At 41.9% G+C, this 22,638-nt stretch overlaps 2 protein-coding genes across 7 annotated transcripts in view; one reads left to right on the top strand and one right to left on the bottom strand.

The window, feature by feature from the left end:
* Nucleotides 1-21: 21 nt before the first annotated feature.
* LOC311010461 (STE20-like serine/threonine-protein kinase) lies at nucleotides 22-21,323 on the top strand. Of its 2 annotated transcripts, XR_014596797.1 has the most exons (19): nucleotides 22-771; nucleotides 2,204-2,368; nucleotides 4,778-4,826; nucleotides 5,370-5,519; nucleotides 8,721-8,793; nucleotides 8,887-9,081; nucleotides 9,267-9,348; nucleotides 11,084-11,215; nucleotides 11,803-12,558; nucleotides 12,641-12,771; nucleotides 12,971-13,094; nucleotides 14,826-15,005; nucleotides 15,400-15,529; nucleotides 17,207-17,331; nucleotides 17,411-17,602; nucleotides 17,685-17,810; nucleotides 19,093-19,206; nucleotides 19,377-19,622; nucleotides 19,666-21,323. XR_014596797.1 is itself a non-coding variant. In XM_084004963.1 (18 exons), the coding sequence occupies exons 1-18, from the start codon at nucleotides 607-609 to the stop codon at nucleotides 19,521-19,523; spliced, it is 3,036 nt and encodes a 1,011-aa protein (XP_083861089.1). In that variant the 5' UTR covers nucleotides 22-606; the 3' UTR covers nucleotides 19,524-21,323. The 2 variants fall into 2 exon arrangements, 1 of the variants encoding a protein (XP_083861089.1); XM_084004963.1 differs by having other exon boundaries at nucleotides 19,377-21,323.
* LOC311010454 (uncharacterized protein) overlaps nucleotides 20,011-22,638 on the bottom strand; it is a 78,453-nt gene continuing 75,825 nt past the window's right edge. For all 5 annotated transcript variants that reach the window (XM_084004945.1, XM_084004944.1, XM_084004946.1 and 2 more), the window contains one exon: nucleotides 20,011-21,657. In XM_084004945.1, coding sequence (XP_083861071.1) covers nucleotides 21,611-21,657 — 47 coding nt within the window. In that variant the 3' untranslated portion in view covers nucleotides 20,011-21,610. The remainder of the gene's footprint in view (nucleotides 21,658-22,638) is intronic.

Here is a 22,638-nt window from a genome sequence, read left to right as displayed (position 1 = left end):
GCCGCGCGCACTCGGGAACGCGCAGCGACACTAAATCCGCTAGATTACTAAACCCGTCACACCGAGGGAATGATGGCTGGTTATTTTAATTATTTTTTACCGCTTTAGCGAATGTTGACGTGCGGACCAACTGTACCCGTTTTAACACCAAGCAAACGGATGCTTTTTCTGTGGAATACAACTATTTGGGAGGACGCCTTACTCATCCTTTTCTTCTTTTTGTAGTGAAAAAAGCCCCACGGGGTTGTCGGGCCAGTCAGTAGTCGGAACAACGGCGAGCTTCCTCTACTGCTTTGCATTAAAGTAAAGTCCTGTTTCAGCGGATATCAGATGCTCGGAGACGTCTATGTTAACTATTAGCTATTGATTAGGGGTTAACAATGATCCAAAGGATAAGAGCTCTTCTCCTGACTGGCCAAAACGGTGTCAAAGGCTAAGCTAGGTTTTTGATCCTCACTATTATGAAAGCTAACACAGCGTTGACCAAGCGGATACTTAACTAATGGGACGCAGATATCACTCGAAAGACTTACGCTAAACTAAACCGTCTCCGGAGGACGACCCTACTCTGACATTTTAAAGTTCCTTTGTCAGCTTTGTAACTGGATGACCGGATTCACTATGTCATTTTTTAATTTCCGTAAAATATTTAAATTGGGAGCAGAGAAGAAGAAAAAACAGTACGAGCATGTGCGCAGAGATGAAAATCCAGAGGAAATATGGGACATAATCGGCGAATTGGGAGATGGAGCCTTTGGGAAAGTATTCAAGGTAGGACATGTCTCCCTCAGAGCTGCTCTTTGTAGTCGATGGTCTTGTCTTAAGTCCTGTAGCCTGTTTATACCCAGCAGTCCTCTGTTTGAAGCCTGACACAAGGTACCAGCAGTGTGTCTAGTATTGTTTGACGCACCCACCAGTACAGCACCACCGTTAGCCGTCTCCATGTGGAGTTTGTTTACATGTGACAGACACATCTCCTCTTTACAGCTGGAAACTGACTTATTCACAAACTGATCTCAACGGCTTGTAACGATGAGAATTGACCCAAACTAACACGACCTTTGTCATACAGGTACAGATGTAAACTATGGCAAGGTCATCCCAGTGGCTGAAAGAGAGAGTTTTTACTCTGCTTTTTTCAGTTACATATATGGTCTTTGTAATGTTCTGCACTGCAATGTGTGTTATTATGTTGATGTTTTCTACCGTATTGTCTCCCTATAATAATGACATTAAAAAAACAAACAATGGTGAGGCCAATCAGAAATGCAACATTTTGCAAGCAGGAGCATTCGTGATGCTGGTGGCTGATGTTTACATCCTATCTGCTCTTTAGCTGCCTTTCATACCCCCAACAAGCCAGCCAAATAATTCCCCCTTTACATTCTCAGAAACCCCATGTCAAAGCAACCCCCTAGTCATCATTTTAATAGTACCATTGTTTGGTATGACCCCAATGCATTGCCAAAGCCAGAAGCTTCATTTGCATGAGTGACAGTAAGTTTGATCACACAGAGGGCTCTTCCAAATGTAATACCAGGAAGTCTGTGGCTACTGAACAAAGTTTAGATGTACTGTTTTGCTTTTGTTTCCAAGGGCTAATTTTTGACACTTTAAAGTAGTTGGATTTCTTGGATCTTGAATCTTAGATCCAAGATTTCAAGCTGGTGTTATTTTGAATCATACTTAAAACTAAGCCTAATCTTCTTGCACAATAATGTAGTCACAGGTTGCTCATTTGCAGCAGCAGCGTTCACGTGAACTAGACTACTGTTCAAGAACGAGAAAGCGGAGCTTTTATCATTGTGATTGCATGGAAGCAGTTCATGTTTGTGCTACTGGCGGTGGCATTCCACAGTCAAGCTGAAGGAGATCTACAAATAGTAAATTGCAGTGTTATGTGTCTGGGCTTTGGGCCATACCGGTTGTCATGCTGAAGGCACTGATGCATCACTGGTTTAGTCCACACTGTATTGATTCATTGTGTAATACAAGCTGTCTGCTTTAGCGCTGATAAGTAGATTCTGGGCTTTGTATTTTTTTTAAATGGCATGTTCGACTGACAGCACAACACAGGCAGGTCATGAGGAAGTGGCAGCAGCCCATATCACACCAGCGACTTCACTGAGCACATCCTGCCTGCAGGGAAGCTAAAACTATCAGGAAAAACTATCAAGAGCCTAATAATGCTGTCATTCTACAGGCTCAAAACAAACATACTGGGATCCTAGCAGCAGCCAAAGTCATTGACACCAAGACAGAGGAGGAGTTGGAGGACTACATGGTGGAGATTGACATCCTGGCCTCCTGCGACCACCAAAATATTGTCAAACTCCTCGATGCTTTCTATTATGAGAGCAAACTTTGGGTGAGTAGAGGGAAGACAACGTCAGCAGTGTTTCCTCTGTATTTCCTCCCCAGGGGGACATATGAACCGGATACAGCAGTTCGATGTTGCAAATCTTTCTCCAGAAACACTAATTATACCAATCTTGATATAATGATGGACTATCCAATTAATGTTTTAGTGGTGCAGTGCAGCCTAAAACATAGACAATTTTGTATTAAAACAGTAAATCTGTGTATAAAATCAAGACCCTTTTTTCACTAAAAAGGATGTTCACTAAAAAAAGATGTGCTAAGTTCCATTTTAAGAGTTTCAAGCATATTTTGATGATTATTGTGAGTTGCAATTATTTTGACCAGGATAATCATGATATGAAACTTCTATATCATTCCATGCCGAGTCCTTTTTACCAGTAAGCGTAACATGGAGCATGAGATGGACACGTAGGTGCAGTGCCAGCAGTGATGAAGGCAAAGCTCTCGATTTACATTCCGAAGCTCACCTTTGGTCACAAGCTTCTTTCATATGGTGGCTGGGCCCAGCCTTATGCCTGGTTCAGACTACATGATGTCAGACCAACTCAAGCCCAACGGCCGTGTCTGTTCAACTCAGGAACCACAAGGAGTGTTGCAGACGACGTGTGTCATAGAAGTTCACAACAGACTGGGATGCCTTATGACGTCCCGACAGAAAGTCTAGCATCTCCATTCCATGTTCTGTCACGGCCGTCACCATGGCCTATTGGATCACTGAGCGATTTGCCACAAATGTAAACAATGGTGAAGCAAAAGAGGAATGAGGCCATTTATGATGTCGGTGCTGTGAGGTGCAATTATGAAACATTTTTGTTACTGTGGTAACAACAGCCCTGCCGCTGTGATAGGGTTGCACAACGGAGTGAAGAAATTAAAAAGCTGGTGAGAAATAGAGGTACTTCAGCAAGCCAGTGAGTAGTTATGACATCACACACGTAGTGAAAGACCTGTAGATTTGAAGCCAAACAAGCAGCTTTTAGAGCTGTTAATCATCACACCAGTTTATAATCCATCATTTTGATAGCAGCCTGTTTTTACATTACATATATATATATATATATATATATTATATTATATATATATATGTGTGTGTGTGTGTGTGTGTGTGTGTGTGTAACATTCAGTCAAAGAGTAACACATCCACCATGGCAAAGAAGCATGTGAGTCAACACACAAGCATCTAAAAAAACAGTCGGCTCTTTGTAAGCTCTCCTGATCACCTGAGTATTACATTACAGTGCTCGGCCCTTTTCCTCCCCATTGTCCTCTCAACAATGGCCGCCGGCTCTTGGAGGTTGTCTGTAGATTTTTGTTATCTTGGTCTGTGTGCCACCTATTTGTGTAATGAGGAGAGTGTATCTGATTTCAGGTTCAAGGCTCTCATATTAATACCCCCCCCCTTCAGCCTTGAAACATACACATTAGATCCCATAAAGTCAAAAAGATATATAGAGACATCCTCCTATGTGCCATATGAATGGATTATATCATAATATAGGAAGCCACAGCCCTGGCCCTCAGTTCCTCTCTGCCTGCTGCCACTCTGAAAAATCACTGTGGGGGCCATTGTACTACTGCAGAGCCATTAAAACAACAGTACGCCTACAGAGAAACACTAGCCAAGACTGTTCTCAGACGTCAGGCATTGGATGTGCTGTAAGCTTTGTTGTTGGAAGTAGACCAGTCCTGAAAACTCAACGGAATAATGGAATGCCATTGAAGCTTGGTGAAAAGTTGACACTGGTCATTTTAAAGGCAGGGCGGTCCTGTAACAAAAGCCAATGTATCAACCACAATTAGTTTCTCAATGGTTACAAAATAGCTGAATTGCAGGCTTTGCTTCCTCTTTCTGAATGTGTGACATTTGGCCAAATGTTCTCACAATCTCAGGGTAGAAAAGCAAATCACCTCTATGCTATAAGGCAAGATGCTCTACTTTACCTTCTACCTGAAGCCCTGCATCCGCACAAACTTTAATCCTATTTACAGAATTAGGTCGAGGTCTGGTGATATAGCTAGCTACCTAGCAGCTGTGTGAAACCTTTTCCACAATGTGGCCTCAACTGGGCTAATCCTCTTACGTCAACGGGCTGAGTGATGGAGGTTCATTCTCAAATTGCCTTAGTCAAGTGGGTAGTTAGTAACATGATGACGAGTCCCTTTTGAGTTTTGTACATTCATTCCATGTTCCAGCAGACGAGGCAAATCTTCCAGACCCTTTCTGTAGATTTGACAGATGACTGTGTTCAGCCAGAGCATGCCTTGCTGCATTGATCATTAAAAATATCTGAATAATGAACACTGAATGAAGTCTATTTCATCTTTTATATAAACTTGTGTTGCAAGTATTGAAGAAACATGGTGACTCTGTTGTCCCCTTTCTCCCTGTTGGCAGATCCTCATTGAGTTCTGTGCAGGAGGGGCTGTGGATGCAGTGATGCTAGGTGAGTCAACATTTCCACTTTGCACACAGGTTGTAACCTTGTAAAGGAATCTGTTCACAATCTGAAATTATAGCTGTAGATCACAACCCCATATTATGCACATATTTAAATATATGTAAGAAAAATACATAAAATCTATTTTATATCAAAATATTTTTCTTCCTGGAAAACCATATATGACGCATGCATTCATCAGCTTGTACCAACTAACACATTTCATCAATATTCTTTACAAATTGTTGTTTTTGTCATGATTACTTTCACATGGAAAACAAAAAGTTCCACTCCTTCTGTTCTTCTTACCTTTCACAATATGAAGGTAGCGGACTTCAACATTGTGAAAGCCCCTGGTAGAAATGGCCTCCTATGGCGTTGGGAGGGATGAGAGGCATTGTCCATAAAACTGAGCAGTTTCACTCTGGCAAGCTGCCACCCGGGCCCAAAGACATGAATGAACACTTTACATTCTTCATTTGTTAACATTCAAGAATCGTCCGAGCCTATATTTCCACCTAAGATGATGTTGTTGATGTGATCCTGTAGAACTGGAGAGAGCGCTGACAGAGCCTCAGATCCGGGTGGTGTGTAAGCAGACTCTGCAGGCCCTCGTCTACCTCCATGACAACAAAATCATCCACAGAGACCTGAAGGCTGGCAACATCCTCCTCACGCTAGACGGTGACGTCAAGTTGGGTAAGGGCAACGTTGAATCCAACTGGTGACATCAGGAAGTACACCGTTTTCCTGCAGGGTAGCTACAAATCATTAAATCCAATCCAGACCTTATGAATCGGAATTGAATCGATTTGGGAAATCAGTGGCGATACCCAGCCCTAGTAAGTTTATAGTGGACTATATAGTGAGTTTATAGTGGACTATAGTGAGTTTATAGTAGACTATATAGTGAGTTTATAGTGGACTATATAGTGAGTTTATAGTGGACTATAGTGAGTTTATAGTGGACTATAGTGAGTTTATAGTGGACTATATAGTGAGTTTATAGTGGACTATATAGTGAGTTTATAGTAGACTATATAGTGAGTTTATAGTGGACTATATAGTGAGTTTATAGTGGACTATATAGTGAGTTTATAGTAGACTATATAGTGAGTTTATAGTGGACTATAGAGAGTTTATAGTGGACTATATAGTGAGTTTATAGTGGACTATAGAGAGTTTATAGTGGACTATAGTGAGTTCATAAAGGACTATATAGTGAGTTTATAGTGGACTATAGTGAGTTTAAAGTGGACTATATAGTGAGTTTATAGTGGACTATAGAGAGTTTATAGTGGACTATATAGTGAGTTTATAGTGGACTATAGAGAGTTTATAGTGGACTATAGTGAGTTCATAAAGGACTATATAGTGAGTTCATAGTGAACTATAGTGAGTTCATAAGGACTATATAGTGAGTTAATAGTGGACTATATAGTGAGTTAATAGTGGACTATATAGTGAGTTTATAGTGAACTATAGTGAGTTCATAAAGGACTATATAGTGAGTTTATAGTTTACTATAGTGGACTGTAGTGAGTTTATAGTGGACTACCGTATATAGTGAGTTTATAGTGGACTATAGTGAGTTTATAGTGGACTATAGTGAGGTTATAGTGAACTATATTGAGTTCATAAAGGACTATATAGTGAGTTTATAGTTTACTATAGTGGACTGTAGTGAGTTTATAGTGGACTACCGTATATAATGAGTTTATAGTGGACTATAGTGAGTTTATTGTAGACTATATAGTGAGTTTGTAGTGGACTATAGTGAGTTTATAGTAGACTATATAGTGAGTTTATAGTGGACTATAGTGAGTTTATAGTAGACTATATAGTGAGTTTATAGTGGACTATATAGTGAGTTTATAGTGGACTATAGTGGAAGTGAGTTTATAATTGACCATAGTGAGTTTATAGTGGACTTTATAGTGAGTTTATAGTGGACTATATAGTGAATTTATAGTTTACTACAGAGAGTTTATAGTTTACTACAGTGAGTTCATAATGGACTATAATGTGAGTTTATAGTTGACTATAGTGAGTTAACAGTGGACTCTATCGGGAGTGAATAGGGAGGAGTGAATGAGAGGGAGTTTGGATACAAGAATGAATGTGATTCAGTCAATAAATGGTTAAATGAGTATCGTTGTACGACTAGTGGACACAATGACCATCTGAGTGACTGAAGTTGCTTTACAAGTACATTTTCCTTGTTCCCTTGTGCATTTTTGTTTCACTGTTCTAGGGCAAAAACAGTAAATGAGTTCAGAGTATACCAATCTCTGCTCTGTGCCTTTTGGCCGTAGTCTCCATATATTTATCTGATGACTTCCTTGCTGAAAGTGGCACAGGAATGTACAGCACAGTGATAGCAAAGATTCACAGCCGCTTTCACACATGCAGGGCTCAGTTATCTAAGTCGGGTGTTGGCTTTCAGTGTTCTCACAGAGGTCTCCGGGTGTCCAGTCGATGTGTCACGCAGAGCAGAAAAACTTCTAAGGTCACATGATCTTCCTCATGACATTACACTCTGTGAAGTTATAATGCATGTTTTATGTCAAATTTCTGTTTTATTTTTGTAGTTCTTCACACCATTAATTATAAATAATAGAATATTAGGTAAAAATGTAATACATTTTTATAACCAGACATAAAAAATGCAACGGTATGAAACTTTTTTTTGTTGTCTATATATCCACTGTTAGAACAAATGTATCTGTATATGAGTGGATAGAGGAAACCTATCAATGGGACTTCCTGAGCCATAGTTCTTTCAAAAAATACATAATATAAGACATTATTCAAAGGTTTTCACAGGCTAAATCAATTTCTGTTCATATCTCAACATCTGTCAACGAGCTTACAGAAACCTCTACCGTTATTTTTTAGATTGTTTGTTTACGTTTTAATTCAATAAACAATACAAAATGTACCTGAACATGTTTGTCACGGTTCATTAAAACTCACCTTGTCGTTAAAAATCTTCCTTCTAGCTCAAATTCAAGTTCAATATTCAGTTCTTGTAAGGAACTATTTTTCCAGGCGTAATAACATTCAGCCCAACGGCTGTCTTGATTGGCTTCAAAAAAGTGCGTTTTCACGCCGCGAAAACGCCAGATTCGTATGGACGGCAGGGCGAAACGCACAAGACTTCTGCGTTTACGCACTGAAAACATTTTCCTGTGGACAGGCCCTTAATGTTTGCCCTCAATCTATATATATACCTATAGCACTCTGATCATAGCACTGTTGCTCTTAAGGTACTAGTTTACTCAGATGAGGACTTAACACTTGTTTCTATTTTTAGCTCTTACTTTATCGGCAATGATTCGTTGTGGTTTCTTTGTTTCCTTCTTTTGACAAATGTACTTATTGTAAGTCGCTTTGGACAAAAGCGTCTGCTAAATGACCTAAATGTAAATGTAAATGTAAATCTCACTGCAGGGAAGAAACTTTCATGGAAGCGTGTTTTCTGTGTGATGATACTGTCTTGTTGTTTGGAGCTGCTGCTCAGTGTGTAAACAAACATGTGTCCACAGCAGATGCAGTGACATCGCCTAGTTCGAGGGCTATGAGTCACTTTGGTGGATGGAACAAGCTCAGCGAAATGACACACAACATTCATTTTGTCCAGCAACACTCACTGATGATCTGTTCCAGACACGTGACACACATGAGGCATGATGTCATTATGGTCATGGAAGAAGAATGCAGTAACTATTTGCTTTCTGCTCCGTGTTTTGTTGTTTTTCGTTAATTTCAGGCTCTAATGAGGTTTGAAACTGTGCTTAGAGAGGACTGTTTTTCATTTAGTACGACACATGGAAAATAAATGACGACGGTGATGTCACTATGATTAATATCTGGTCTGCCTTGTCACATGTCTTTCAGCGGACTTTGGTGTGTCTGCCAAAAACACCAAAACCCTGCAGAGGAGAGACTCTTTCATTGGAACACCTTACTGGTGAGTGGAATATAAAACAAAACATGTTTACGTAGTCCGTTTGATGAAACGAGAATGAACATCCACTAACATGCGTATCTCCTTTCAATCCAGGATGGCTCCAGAGGTGGTGATGTGTGAGACGTCCAAGGACCGTCCGTATGACTACAAGGCTGATATCTGGTCCCTGGGGGTCACCTTGATAGAGCTGGCGCAGATTGAGCCACCCAATCACGAGATGAACCCCATGAGAGTCCTGCTGAAAATAGCCAAGGCGGATCCTCCAACCCTGATGCAGCCGTCACGCTGGTGAGTCCCAGCGTGCAGCTTATGATCCTGGCAGGGAATCGGAGGGAAAGTCACTGATTTGAATGGCCATTTATTCATCTTTTATAACTCTTATGATATCCTGGTATGCAGAGATCCTTGCAGGAGAAGAGCAATACATTTTCTATTGCACCAAATCATATTCAAGTCTCATTTCCACCCTGAAGGTCCCCAGAATTCAGTGACTTCTTAAAGCGGTGTCTGGACAAGCATGTGGACAACAGATGGAGTCCCACACAACTGCTGCAGGTACCGCCTCTTCAACATGCACAACATCCTCACTTAGGTCAAGCAGACAGATGGTTTGTTGCACAGAGCCATCTGAGAAGTAGTCACTGGAAGCTGAGCTGGAAAAGAGCAGGCACTTTCAAAAAGTAGTTGGCAGGTGATTGGATGAACCATCTGTCAGGAGAAGAGCCAAAACATCTTGGGTAACAGTCTCGGTAGGCACACACGCGCCACACATCATGCGGTCTATGTCTGTGGGGAACACGGGTGTGGAAGGAACACATGATGGAAATGTTGTCATGTGAAAAGATGCTGGGAAGACTGAACTGCAAAGTCAACACGGTCCATGGTTAATTGGTTAATTCATCTTTTTCTAAAACTCTATTGAAACATTTTTGTTCAGTTTTTGTTTTCTTTTTTTTGTTGTTGTGTGTTAATATTTATAAAATAAAACCCTTTACAACTTATTATTATAAAAAAAACAACAACCGTACAGCAGCAAGAACACACAAACACCCATCAACACAACATATGCTATTCTAGCTATTGTGTAGTGTATTGAATGTGTAGTATTTGCTTACTAATAATTAAGTGAATAAAATCCTTTTAAAAATGTTTTTACAAGCGACTGCAGATTCTCTCATTAAATACACCAGACTCCATTGGGGGAAAAAAAAATATTTTCATATTTTTCAATCATAAAACTCACTATATTCAAACTCACCAAAACAGCCTGTTTAGTATTTCTAGTTTTACAGCACTAACCAACTATCTGGTTGAAATAAATCCAAAATCCAGTGTGAAAATGGTAGCTCTGACAGAGTAGCAGCAGGGGGGCGGGACTTAGCGAAGGGTCAATTGTAATGTGGCGTTTCCCAAAGGTATTGTTTCCGTTAAACTCAAGCTAGAGTTCTTGGCTAGTTAAAGAAACTGAAGGCAGGTTTCATTAGCTGTGGCATACTCAACCTGTGTCTGGTTCCTCTGTAAGGGTTTTTGTACCTTTTTGTGACCATCGGGCATATTTGACTGTCACTTATCAATGCCCTGTACCGGACGTCCGGACCACTAGCTTTGAGTCATGAGCCTGATTCTTCAGCTGCCATTCAGACTCTGAGACACCATCTGTTTCTCTAGTTGCCGTGTCAGTCTGCAGCGTGTGTCCTGGCATGACCCACGCTCATCCCTTTGTCTTTGTGATGTCAGCAGTGCCGGCTTTTCTTTTTAAGGGTTTAAGGTGCTCACCAAGTCAGAGCCACTTATTTACAGAGCAGCAGTAAGGACACATTCATACACACACACAGCAAATACTGCACGACGCTGCAGCTCAAGGATTGTTCTCCATGGGCTTGAAAACCCAGAACAGCGGCCTGCCACCGATGAAGGTTTTGATATCGAAGAAGCTGCATATTCTCAGGCCAGCGATAGAATACGTGCAGCAGATTTCCAAGCCGAAGAAGGTGAGGTTGTCAGTAGATGCAGTGTGCTTAGTCTTTTTGTGTTTCCACAGGAAGTTTCTCAGTTAATTTATTAGAGGGAGAGTAATAAATGCAGGAATGAAAGTGGAAAATAATTTCCCAATATTGTTGAGCTTCCTATATATTTCAAGTTATACTGTGAGCCATTCCTATCTCTAAATCTGAGGGATTAATGATCTGTGGGGAGTCCTTTCTTTGCTGCCAGCTATGTTGTGTGTTGTTACTATGTTTGTGTTGAAGTGTTGATGAAATCTTGATGTCTAATGTTGTCTGTTGCACAGCATTCATTTGTGTCCAGTGTGACGGACAGCAGGCCCCTGAGGGAGCTCATAGCTGAGGCCAAGGCTGAGGTCTGGGAGGAGATTGAAGACCACAAAGAGGAAGAGGAGGAGGAAGACACAGAAGCACACCCGGTACTTAAACATTTCAGTTTGCAAAAGGAACTGGCACTTTTTAAGGAACAATGCTTGTGGGTTAGGACTTTCTTTTACAGCTGAAATGCAAAGTCAATTCATAAATTTGTCAGCTACTATTCTGAAAATCTTTTTTTTTTTTTTTAGTCCAGCTTCTCCAGTGGGAGGACTTTCAGTTTAAATCATTGTAAATTGTGTCTTTTGGTTTTGCACTCTTGGCTGACTAGAACAAGCAACTTGAATACAGTGTGTCACCTTAATTTACCTTTTTATAATCAGAGCAATTAATGATCAATAGACTTGACAGGATAATTATCTTAGTGACTTCCTGTAGCCTATAAGGCCTGAATCATTTTATGTTATTGAATTATTGTGTGTTAAATGGACATGACATCAATATTTTTATGTTCTGGACCTATCGTCCTATTCATCGTACTATATCATGACCTGAATCATTTTACGTTATTTACCTATCATGATAAATGGACGTGACCTCAACAATGTCTAATGTATTGTCACTGGTCACCATTGTGCTTTAGCTGAAGGTGGAACTATCTTCTCTAATGCTTTACCTGTCTCTTGTTCAGGGCCACAAACGCGCTCCATCTGATGTCAGTGTCGCCAGCTCAGAGGAGGAGAAGATCCCCCTCTCTCCCTCCACCTTGGAAGCAGTCCCGGAGAAGGTTGAGCCAGTTGTGTCAGAGCTCCCTGTGGACAACCATGTGGTGGACACCGGCTGTGTGGAGGAGCCCGCTGCCCCTGCAGCTGAGGAGGCTTCAAACACTCCCGTAGAGGAGGGGGAGGTGGAACAGAAACTAGTGGAGACTGATCCAGAGGCACCTGCTAAGGAAATGCAGCAGCTGGAGATTGCAACCGAGGATGAAAAGGAAGTAGACACAGCCGAGGTTCCAGGCAATGCACAGGCCAGCACAGAGGGTTCAGAGGTCACTGAGGCTCCTCAGGAGAAAAAGACAGCCGTTGTGGAGGATTCAAAAGCACCACCGGAGCAGGAGGATCTGGAGGAAAAGGAAGAGGAGGAAAAGGAAACAGAGGAAAAGGATGTGGAGGAAAAGGAAGGGGAGGACCGGTACAAAAACCTTAAAGTGACACTGACACTACCAAAGGAAGAGCAAGATAAAGAGGAGAATGGAGAGAAGCCCACAGAAAAGGAGAAGATGCATGCAGAGGATGAGAAGATGGCTGCAGACAAAGCTAAGGATGACAAGGAGAGGGATTCAGACTCGGGAAGCAGCTCAGCTGCAGACAACAGCAGCGTAGACCTCAATTTGTCCATCTCAAGCTTTCTGTCCAAAACAAAAGAGCCTGGATCTGTTTCCATACAGGTAACTCAACATACTCACATAAACACAAGCTGTGTGACTGACTTCCATAGCAACAAGTACATCTATAAACTTCTTTTCCCAGGACAATAAGCGGCAGAAGAAGACACTGAAAAAGACGCGCAAATTCATAGTGGATGGCGTGGAAGTCAGTGTGACGACTTCAAAGATCATCACTGACAATGACACCAAAAACGAGGAGATGAGATTCCTGAGGTATTCACCTGCCTATATTTGCATACACACCGGGCATCGCTTTTAGGCAAATATCATGTAAACACGTTGCCCAGCAACCCAAGTGTATAACATGACTGACTGTGGAAAGTACACATAGTTTTATGTGCTTTATGCCAAAAAAAAAAGAATAGACAGAATTTACATACATTTCCTTCCACGTTCCCTCCACGTTTTGTAGGCGCCAGGAGCTGAGGGAGCTGCGTCTTCTGCAGAAGGAGGAGCAGAGGGCCCAGCAGCAGCTCAGCAACAAGCTGCAGCAGCAAAAAGAACAGATCTACCGGCGCTTTGAACAGGAGACCACGGTGAGACGCTCGGAGATGTCCGGGCTGACACTCCCCTCCGTTTAACAGCTCTGTTATGTATGGGCTCTGATGGATCCAACCACACTGCTCTGTGTTCATGTTCTCCAGCAGACAACCTTCCAAGCCCAGTCCAGTTATTAGTCACTGAGATTGTTGGTGTTCATGGCAGGTTTTCTTCAGCCCTGTCTCAGCCGTGCTTTACATGGTTGTCTTCTCATGGCTCAACATGTCCACAGTTAACTGTTGATGCTTAACCACAAGGACATTTTCACCTGCATGTCGGTCTATAGGTTAATTTACATCTATATGTTAACCAGCTCAGCTGATCAGACAGGTCACACGACGGCGAGTGCCACGGCACCAGGTGACAGCTGGACACACACATACACACACACACACACACACACACACCGGCCCACCGATGTGCCACTGACCGGCATCTTCATGCTCGCTCAGTGGCACATCAGCTGATTTTGGTAACCTGAACAAAATGCGGCAATAAACTTCAGCAAAGCCAATAGAAAATAAAATAAAATATATTTACAACTTTTCCCAAATTAATTTAAATGTTTTTATGTATATGTCAGTGCTGGGGCTGTCAGCTTTCGTACACTGATTTTTTTTGTGGAGTTTTAAGCCACATTTTTATGATACAGCTTTTAGATCTTGGTGGTTTTTGACTCAACCAGATTTATTTTAACCAGATTTTATTCATCTGGTTATTTGAGGAACAAGCTGAGCAAACGCTAGTAGCAGCTCGGCTGGCAGCCCCTCCAGGCCGTCCTGTTTCCACTGAACAGTGTTGGAGAAACTCTGTTTTTTTAAAGTCTATGAGAAAATGGTCCTACTTCTCTCTTGATGTATTATCTCAGTAAACATTGTAAACATGAGTTTATGTCTCAATCTCTAGTTTCAAGTCTTCTTCAATCCAGCATGATGTTCATTTAGTACATTATGGTCCATTTAGAGTCCACCAGACCAGAAAGCAGGGGATACTTTAGGGGGCGGGGCTACCTAGTGATTGACAGGCCGCTACCAATGCAATTAGCTAATAAGACGACTTTAACCTTTAGCTTGTGGAGTTGACCTATAAATATAGAAGCTTACTTTGTTAACAGCTTCACACCAGAAGCCAGATGGATCCAGATGCAGTCAGGTTGCTCCATCTGGCTTCTCTGCTGCTTGTGTTGCTCAGATCAACCTGTCTCTCCTCCACAGTCCAATATGGTCACTTCTGTTCACTGGTCTCAAACATTCCACTGGCAACAGTCAAGATGCTGAACCGTAGTCTGAACAGGTGATGTCACGATGACTAGAAAAAGGCTAACACGGGTGTGTCAAACTGTGTGAAGGAAGACTTGATTCCCTTCAGTTGTCATTTCTGCGGCTGTGGGCTCGAGGGAGTGGTATTCTTTTTTTACTTTGCTTTCATGGAAAATTGTTATGTTCATATTAAAACAGTCAGGGTCTGTGACTCATCGCGTCTTTTCCTGGCAGAAAAGCGGCAGCAGCGTGCTGGTGTCCGTGCTTCTTTGACATACTGCTAGTGGCCTCTCAATGTTGTATGACCCTCCCTTACTGCTGCTTCTTTGATATTGATGGTGTTATATCAAAGTTTTTGTATTTTGTCTGGCTTCTGGAAAAGCCCTTTTAGACATAGTCTATTTGGTATCTAACAACCCACCAAAAGTAGCTTCTTGTTTCACAGCAGTTGATCTCACTGTCCCACAGAGCAAGAAACGTCAGTACGACCAGGAGGTGGAGAACCTAGAGCGGCAGCAGAAGCAGACCATCGAGAGGCTGGAGCAAGAGCACACCAACCGGCTCAGGGACGAAGCCAAGCGCATCAAAGCCGATCAGGACAAAGAGCTCTCCAAGTACCAGAACATGCTGAAAAACCGCAAGAAAGAGGTGAGCATCAAGCAGGGGAGACGGCTTTACTGTCTGTGGTCTGGTTCATCAGCTCAATCCGTGTTTAGCCTCAGGTGAACTTGGCAGGAAGGCCTGGAACACACTCACTCTCAGCCGGCCTCATGAAGCCTAATGTGTGAAGCTTCTGTTGCAGGAGATGCAGCTTTCTGTCTGTCAGAAGTTTGTGTGTAGACGTGGCCCACTAATTTAGCTAAGATTTATTATCATTATTATTATTATTATTATTATTATTATTATCATTATCATTATTATTATTATCATTGTGGATGGCGGTCTTGTGGTTCTATGATGCTGTTCTCGCATACTTTGAGTCCTGTAGAGCTGGAGTCCTGTACTTGTTATGAAACATGTGGTTTGTGATCTGTATCATCAGGAACAAGAGTTTCTTCAGAAGCAGCAGCAGGATCTGGACAGCGCTCTGAAGAAGATTATCCAGCAACACAAACATGAGCTGGCCACCATCGAGAGAGACTGCCTCAACCACAAGCAGCAACTTCTCCGAGGTAAAAGAACGGCCGATGATGGGGGGACTATCTTAGTGCATGATGGACTTTAAATAACATTTTAGATATTTCTCCAGTAATTGTCAACTCATTGAAGAACTTTCAACACATTATTCTGGCAATAGGGTTCGAAAATGTGGAGATAAAAGCAAAAATATCAAGACAGACAGACAGGGAGGAAAATAAATCATTCTGAATTTGGTGATTTTTCTTTACCATTTCAACGTAAATGGACCTGCGTTTACTTATAGTGCTTTTGTAGTCTTATATATAATCCAGCTCATGCACACCTTTGGTCCTGCTCACCCCAGTAATATGCACCCACCAACATAATGATTTGGAAGAACGGCACTAGCAATGTAACGCAATAAACAACTGAGGTGATCCTGGTCACAGAACACCTATTTAATCCATCAAATCAATCTACAGGATTAAATTCACAGTGAGAAACAAGTGATTTATTTCAAGTGGCACTGACGGAAGTAAAACACACCATCAACACAGACTGATGAGAAACATCCCTTTCAATAAGAAATGATGGTTGATCCTCTGTCCCAGATTGATTTTTGATGTTCAGTTTCAGATGTATTTATTCTGGTATTAATTACTTTGAATCAGATGTTTAGTATAACAGCTATGCAGTAATAAAGTCAAAGATTGTTAGTTTCCGACAGTGTCAAATATTTTTCACATTTTTTCGTCTTTTTTAAACTATCGTTATTATATCGGGCTTAAGTTGACCATAATTCACTTCTACTGTTCAGGGACAGTATTATTTACTGTACAAGTTGTAAACTGGTAAACCGATATTGTTCATATTAGATAAACCATGAAGACTGGATACCTGCATCTACATGATGATGATTTAGCTGCAGAGAAGTGCGTATGTGATCCATGTCTTATTCAAAGACACTGTGCTATAAGTCCGCAATAATTTGTTTATTGGTGCAAAACAGGTGGCAACCTGAAAGTGAAGCCCAAGCTGAAGTGCCTTAAACTTGCATTCTCTCTACTGGCCATCAGAGGGCAAATCCTCTCTGATTGCATGGAAGAAAATGGTCCTACTTCTCTCTTGATGTATTATCTCAGTAAACATTGTAAACATGAGTTTATGGTCTCAATCTCTAGTTTCAAGTCTTCTTCAATCCAGCATGACGTTCATTTAGTACATTATGGTCCATTTAGAGTCCAACAGACCAGAAAGCAGGGGATGCTTTAGGGCGGGGCTACCTGGTGATTGACAGGTCACTACCACACTACCAATTTTATTGGCTAATAAGATACTTTAACACTTAGCTGTAAAGTTGACCTTGAATTATGAAGCTAACTTAACAGCTTATCACCAGAATCCAGATGGATGCTGCGTGTTCCTCAGATCCACCCGTCACTCCTCTGCATTCCAAATATGGTCACTTCCTTAACTGGTTGTAAAAATCCAAGATAATGATGGCCAAAATGCAGAACGTGAGGCTTCAAAACCATAGTGCACAATCAGCCTCTATAGAAATAACCACTATTGACACAAAGGTCCCCCTCTCAAAAATGTTGCTTTCAGCGGCTCCTCTTGAGAAATGCCATTTTAAAATATATTGATGAGATCTTTCCTTCCAATAAGCCCATGAAGGGCTCTTCTGTGTCATCATTCAGCTTTGACTTTGTTCCCTTGTCTGTCTGCAGCACGGGAGGCTGCCATGTGGGAGCTGGAGGAGCGCCACCTGCAGGAGAAGCACCAGCTGTTCAAACAGCAGCTCAAAGACCAGTACTTCATGCAGAGACATCAGCTGCTGAAGAGACACGAGAAGGTACGGACCGGATGAGGTGCCTTATTCCTCCCACCTGTGGAAGCGCCCTTCATGTTCTGCTTGCTTGTTCCCTATACAGGAGATGGAGCAGATGCAGCGCTACAACCAGCGGCTGATCGAGGAGATGAAAAACAAGCAGACGCAGGAGAGAGCCAGGCTGCCCAAGATCCAGCGCAGCGAGGCCAAGACCCGCATGGCCATGTTCAAGAAGAGCCTCCGTATCACCGGAGCCGCCGTCACCCCTGAGCAGGAGAGGGAGAAGGTCAAACAGGTGACACGCAACACAGAATCATATGTTCCATGGAAAACCAGTTTAAAAAGCTGGAAAGCCTCACGGTGTGTGTCTTATCCAGTTTGCAGCCCAGGAAGACAAGAGACAGAAGAACGAGAGGCTCCATCAGCATCAGAAACACGAGAACCAGATGAGAGACCTGCAGCTGCAGTGTGACGCCAACATCAGGGAGCTGCAGCAGCTGCAGGTACGCATCTCATGTGTCTCATGGAAAATTAGTTTTACATACATACTTACATGCGACCTTGGAGCCATAGGGTGTTTCTCAAGGACAAGGATCCTTCCTTGGTAGGGTTAGGGTCCTACAGAGGCTAGACATGACTCCGGTACACTGGTGAAAACGCCACACACTTTGACTTTAGATAACGTTTCATCATTGAAGACTTGAGGTCTGTTTGAGGTGAATCTGCTAAAGATAACACAGGTAGGAAGGAAGTTCACTGAAGTATAAAACATGATATTTCCTGGTGCCAGTAGGTAGCGCTTTAACCCTGAGTCAATATTGCAGAGCAGATGTGTTCAGTGTGTGACTTTTATCAAACAAGTGAAGTTTGGACCAGATTGTACAGTGGACACTGACGTTATAACAGTTTGCAGTTTAGTAGCGGAAGAGCGAACTTCATGGCGCCAGCCTGGCCACGCCCTTTGACCTATGTAAGAGCTTTGGATGATTTGTCATCGATGAGGCCTCTCGAACAGTCTCAGTGAGTTTGGCAGGAATCAGATCAACGGTGTAGGAGGAGTTCTTTAAAATACAAACCCTGCAATTGGCCAAAAACAGCAAGAAAGGCCTAAAATTGCTGATTTACTGTAGCGCCCCCAATTGGTTGATTTGATTAAAACTTTCACTTGCAAGTTTCTTGATGATTGGCTCACAGGTTCTGGAGTTCTGGGTATGGATTTCCAGAGCCTCTGATGTTTGTGTATTGGGGGAAAAGGAGGGATGTTTTTTCTCACCGCGTCTTTATCACTGTTCTAGACATTTGATCTGCCAAAAATATCATTGTCCAATCAGACTAAAGACGTGCTTCAAACGGTCCCGCCTTTTTGCCATAGGGCGCAGTGAAAATGTTTGGGTGCACCTAAATGAAAGTTAGTCTGGTCCCTGATGGACCGATTGAATGCATCACCTTAGTCATTATCAGAAAAATTGCCCCCCTGATATTTTTTTTTCAGATATTTATCCTCAAATATGTCCTAGCAGACTTTCCAGTAATTTTACTTATTTCAAACAAATAAAAGTAATACACTGCACGTATAGGATTGTGGGTGTTTTTGGAGTGCCGAGGATACACACATGCATCCTTCAAACCCTCTGAAGGAAGGACTCGGTCCTCGGAAGGATCCTGGAAGTTGAAACAGTCCTGGATGATGTCTCATCCTTGAAATTGAGCTGTTTCAGATCCTTCGTTGACAGTGAGAAATGGCCACAGTCATGTGTTCCTCCTCTACCTCTGTGTGTGTTTCAGAATGAGAAGTGTCACCTGCTCATTGAACACGAGACCCAGAAGCTGAAGGAGCTGGACGAGGAGCACAGCCTGGAGCTGAAGGAGTGGAGGGAGAAACTGCGACCCAGGAAGAAGGTCAGAATGACACGTTCCCTCCCCGTCAACCAACTACTGCTTATTCTAGCTCTCTGATTGGCTACGTGCACCATCCGTCTACCTGTATTAACCCAACAGCTTCACATGTACTGTAAACTCCGCCCCTTTTATGTGACTGTGCTGAATGACCACATGATGTGATGCTGCAGGCGCTGGAGGAGGAGTTTGCCAGGAAGCTGCAGGAACAGGAAGTGTTCTTCAAGATGAGCGGAGAGTCAGAGTGCCTTAACCCGTCCGCCCAGAGCCGCATCTCCAAGTTCTACCCAATCCCCAGTGTGCACTCCACGGGGTTCTAGGTGAACCCAGTGTGCACTCCATGGGGTTCTAGGTGAACCACGTGGACCTGGTGAGCACACGCACCGCCGGTGAAGACCGGGCCGCTGAAGACCGGGCCGGTCTGCCTTGGACTTGTCCTCTCAAGACTGTCGGAGGGTAAAGGAAGCATTCTTGTCATGTTTCCACACTGTTCCATTATGTTGAAGGAGAATTATGAAGGACATTTCACCTCAAAACCACTAAAGTGAAGAAACTTTTTAAAAAGAATCCAGTGCCTGTAGGATTTCATCTGTTTGGCTCTTAAGTCCGTGCTATTTATGATCATTATTTGCTGCTCGATCGTTCTCTCATTGAGACATTTGCATCGAAGATCTGAGAGGCAAGTGAGACAAAAACAACTTCTGGTGATTTATTTTCGACAACTGGTCTAAATCGTGTTCTCTCTCGTGTTTCTGACTTTCTGACATCTGCCAAAAGGAAATATTCACGTGCCAATTCACGTGTTCATTTTTCAAACATTACTTAAAAAAATGATCTGTTTAACTTTGTTTTTTAACCTGGCTAAAACGTTCCCCACCTGTTTGTCACATGAACAAAAACAGTGTAGAGGCTAATCCTGGCAGGAACCAGACTCTGGACATGGATCACGTCGTCGTTTTCCCCTCACTTGTCTTTCAGGGCTTCTGTACATTTGTACAAGAAAGGCGAGCATTTTTCTACGACTTAAACATACTGTTGATGATTTAATTTAGTGAACTATTAAATAGCAAGATTATCATTTCTAACTGATCATAAACTAGAATGTATGTCTGCTCAATGAGACGCAGCACACTTTTGATGTTCCAGAATATTTTTATGAAATGACATGTTACGTGTTAGACATGTAGGCTTTGATGATGCATGATTTCAAAGCAAGCTTTCCGGGTGTTTCTCTTCTTTCAGGCCTTCTCGTCCTGAGTTAAGTTGCAAACAGGAGAGATAGTGTTTACACCCAGACTAAGGATGACTGTTAATGGAAATCACTGTGGTGGCAGAAACGAGCATTTACTGGCTTTCATTTGTATTTAGGTAACGCCACATTTGTTATTGTCAAGCAAAAATGATGACTATTCAGGGATGAATAAAGATTTTCACTGATTCATCCGTGTTTCTGAAGCTGAATGTGGTGAAAGTCGACAGCTGACTAAAGAAATGACACCTAATCTACAGATGACGAGGCCTCCTGTTCTTCTCTGTTAGCTCATAGCCTTTACACTTCAACACAGGATAGACCGTCTACCGACATCACCACGCCACACAAGGTCGGATATCAGTTCGCCAACTTCCTGTTCTCTTCTGTGACTACCAAGATCATCGCTTATGGATAGAAAGAAACAAACTCTTCTATTTTTTTCAATTCCAATTTAATATTTGATGCAGAAAGAAACAGAAAAATGGACCTGACTGGTTTAGGCCATCTCGACTGGTTCATTTTATCGTCTTGTCTTTATGGTTGGCTATTGGGAGATACACTAAACGGTTTTCATAACTGAAGTTTTTTAATAACTGGACTGTTCAATGCAAAAAGTTGGAGTGCTGTGCACCTTTTTAAAAAATGTTCTCAGTAGCTATTTATGTGAGAGCATACAGCAGCATACAAAACTATACATACTTGTTCTGTGGGTCAGTTAGATTCTGCAAAAAAAAAAGTAAACGGATGATATTCTGAATGAAAACAATGATACCCATATCAAAATGATTATGCATTTTTTTAATAAATGTATTGTTTTCTTGTAATGTAGATTTTCATTTTGCTGTAAATAAACTATAATTGTGTTTAATCTCTGACTTTATTCCTCTTCACACTTAAAATAATCTCACAGTGATGAAAAGCTTGAAGCTTTGTTAAACAATTACATAGAAAATGTGAAACAATAAGAATAATGAATAATCTTCATTCCATCCCACAAAATAACCAGCGTATCAAACGAGCTTGTTTATATTCAGGAAACTAAAAGTACAATCACAAATCATTTCTAAAAACATTAATATATTCACCACCTTTACAGACACCACACAAATGCTTACACAGGAAACAGGAAGTTCAACGCGTTCATCATTGTGACTCTTAAACACCGGCGTCCCTCTTCCTCCTCGTCATCAGAGGGAACTCTCCTGAAAGACAACATGCAACAGTTGATTCATGTAACATAAAATCCTATCAACATATGATATGATCTTGATACCATTTTAGTTTTGCAACAACATATATTATGATATATAACTTTTTTTATTTTTTCATTATGCAGTTTGTCAACATCTTGTTTTTCTCACTTCAAACATTTTTGTTGCCTCTTTGTTTTGACCAACATCCTGTCAATCCTGCCCATCGGCATTTTGGGATTTTTGCAACCAGTGAAAGGAAGTGACAATATGTGGACTGTGCAGGAGCGACGGGTGGATCTGATGAACACAAGCAACAGAGCAGCACCCTTACTGGATCTAGATCTGGATCGATGTGGATTCTGGTGTGAAACTGTTTACAAAGTTAGCTTCATTATTCAAGGTTCAACTTTACAGCCAAGTTAAAGTCATAGTTGTAGCTAACTGAATTGGTAGCAACCTGTCAATCACCAGGTAGCCCGCCCCTAAAGCATCCCCTGCTTTCTGGTCTGTTGGACTCTAAATGGACCATACTGTACTAAATGAACATCATGCTGGATTGAGGAAGACTTGATACTAGAGATTGAGACCATAAACTCATGTTTACAATGTTTACTGAGATAATATTGTCATAGTCATATTTTATGAGTCATCCATAACTGATTGCACATACACTTGCATATGTATGTTCATGGTCTCTGAATGACAAGGAATTAGAATTAGAACTACTAGAATGTTTCTTCAGTAAATGTCTTAATTTTGATTCATCAACCACATTGATTGTAAAAATGCTGTAAAATGTAAAACGGATTTCATAGGGCCTGAATAATAGCTGGATGCATTACACTGTGGGCCCTAGTTTCGTGGCGCAGCGCAGGGCGGCGCAGGGTGGCGGAGCCGGTGCAATGCAAGTTTCGACCCGCGCAGCCTTGCGCACGGTCAGTTTGGCAGTTTGGTGGATCGCCTGCGCCAAGATGGGTGTGGCGGCGCAGC

The sequence above is a fragment of the Eutrigla gurnardus genome (genome assembly GCF_963514095.1).
Source record: "Eutrigla gurnardus genome assembly, chromosome: 3".
NCBI lineage: Eukaryota > Metazoa > Chordata > Actinopteri > Perciformes > Triglidae > Eutrigla > Eutrigla gurnardus.
The sequence above is the reverse complement of the archived record's forward strand: the minus strand, read 5'-3'. Positions and strand labels throughout refer to the sequence as shown.

Excerpts from the sequence above, each read along its gene's own strand:
- LOC311010461 (XM_084004963.1), top strand. The coding sequence starts at position 607 with ATGACCGGATTCACTATGTCATTTTTTAATTTCCGTAAAATATTTAAA. Across the intron at positions 11,216-11,802 it reads AAGACACAGAAGCACACCCG|GGCCACAAACGCGCTCCATC; the intron begins GTACTTAAACAT and ends TCTCTTGTTCAG. Across the intron at positions 12,772-12,970 it reads GAGGAGATGAGATTCCTGAG|GCGCCAGGAGCTGAGGGAGC; the intron begins GTATTCACCTGC and ends CACGTTTTGTAG.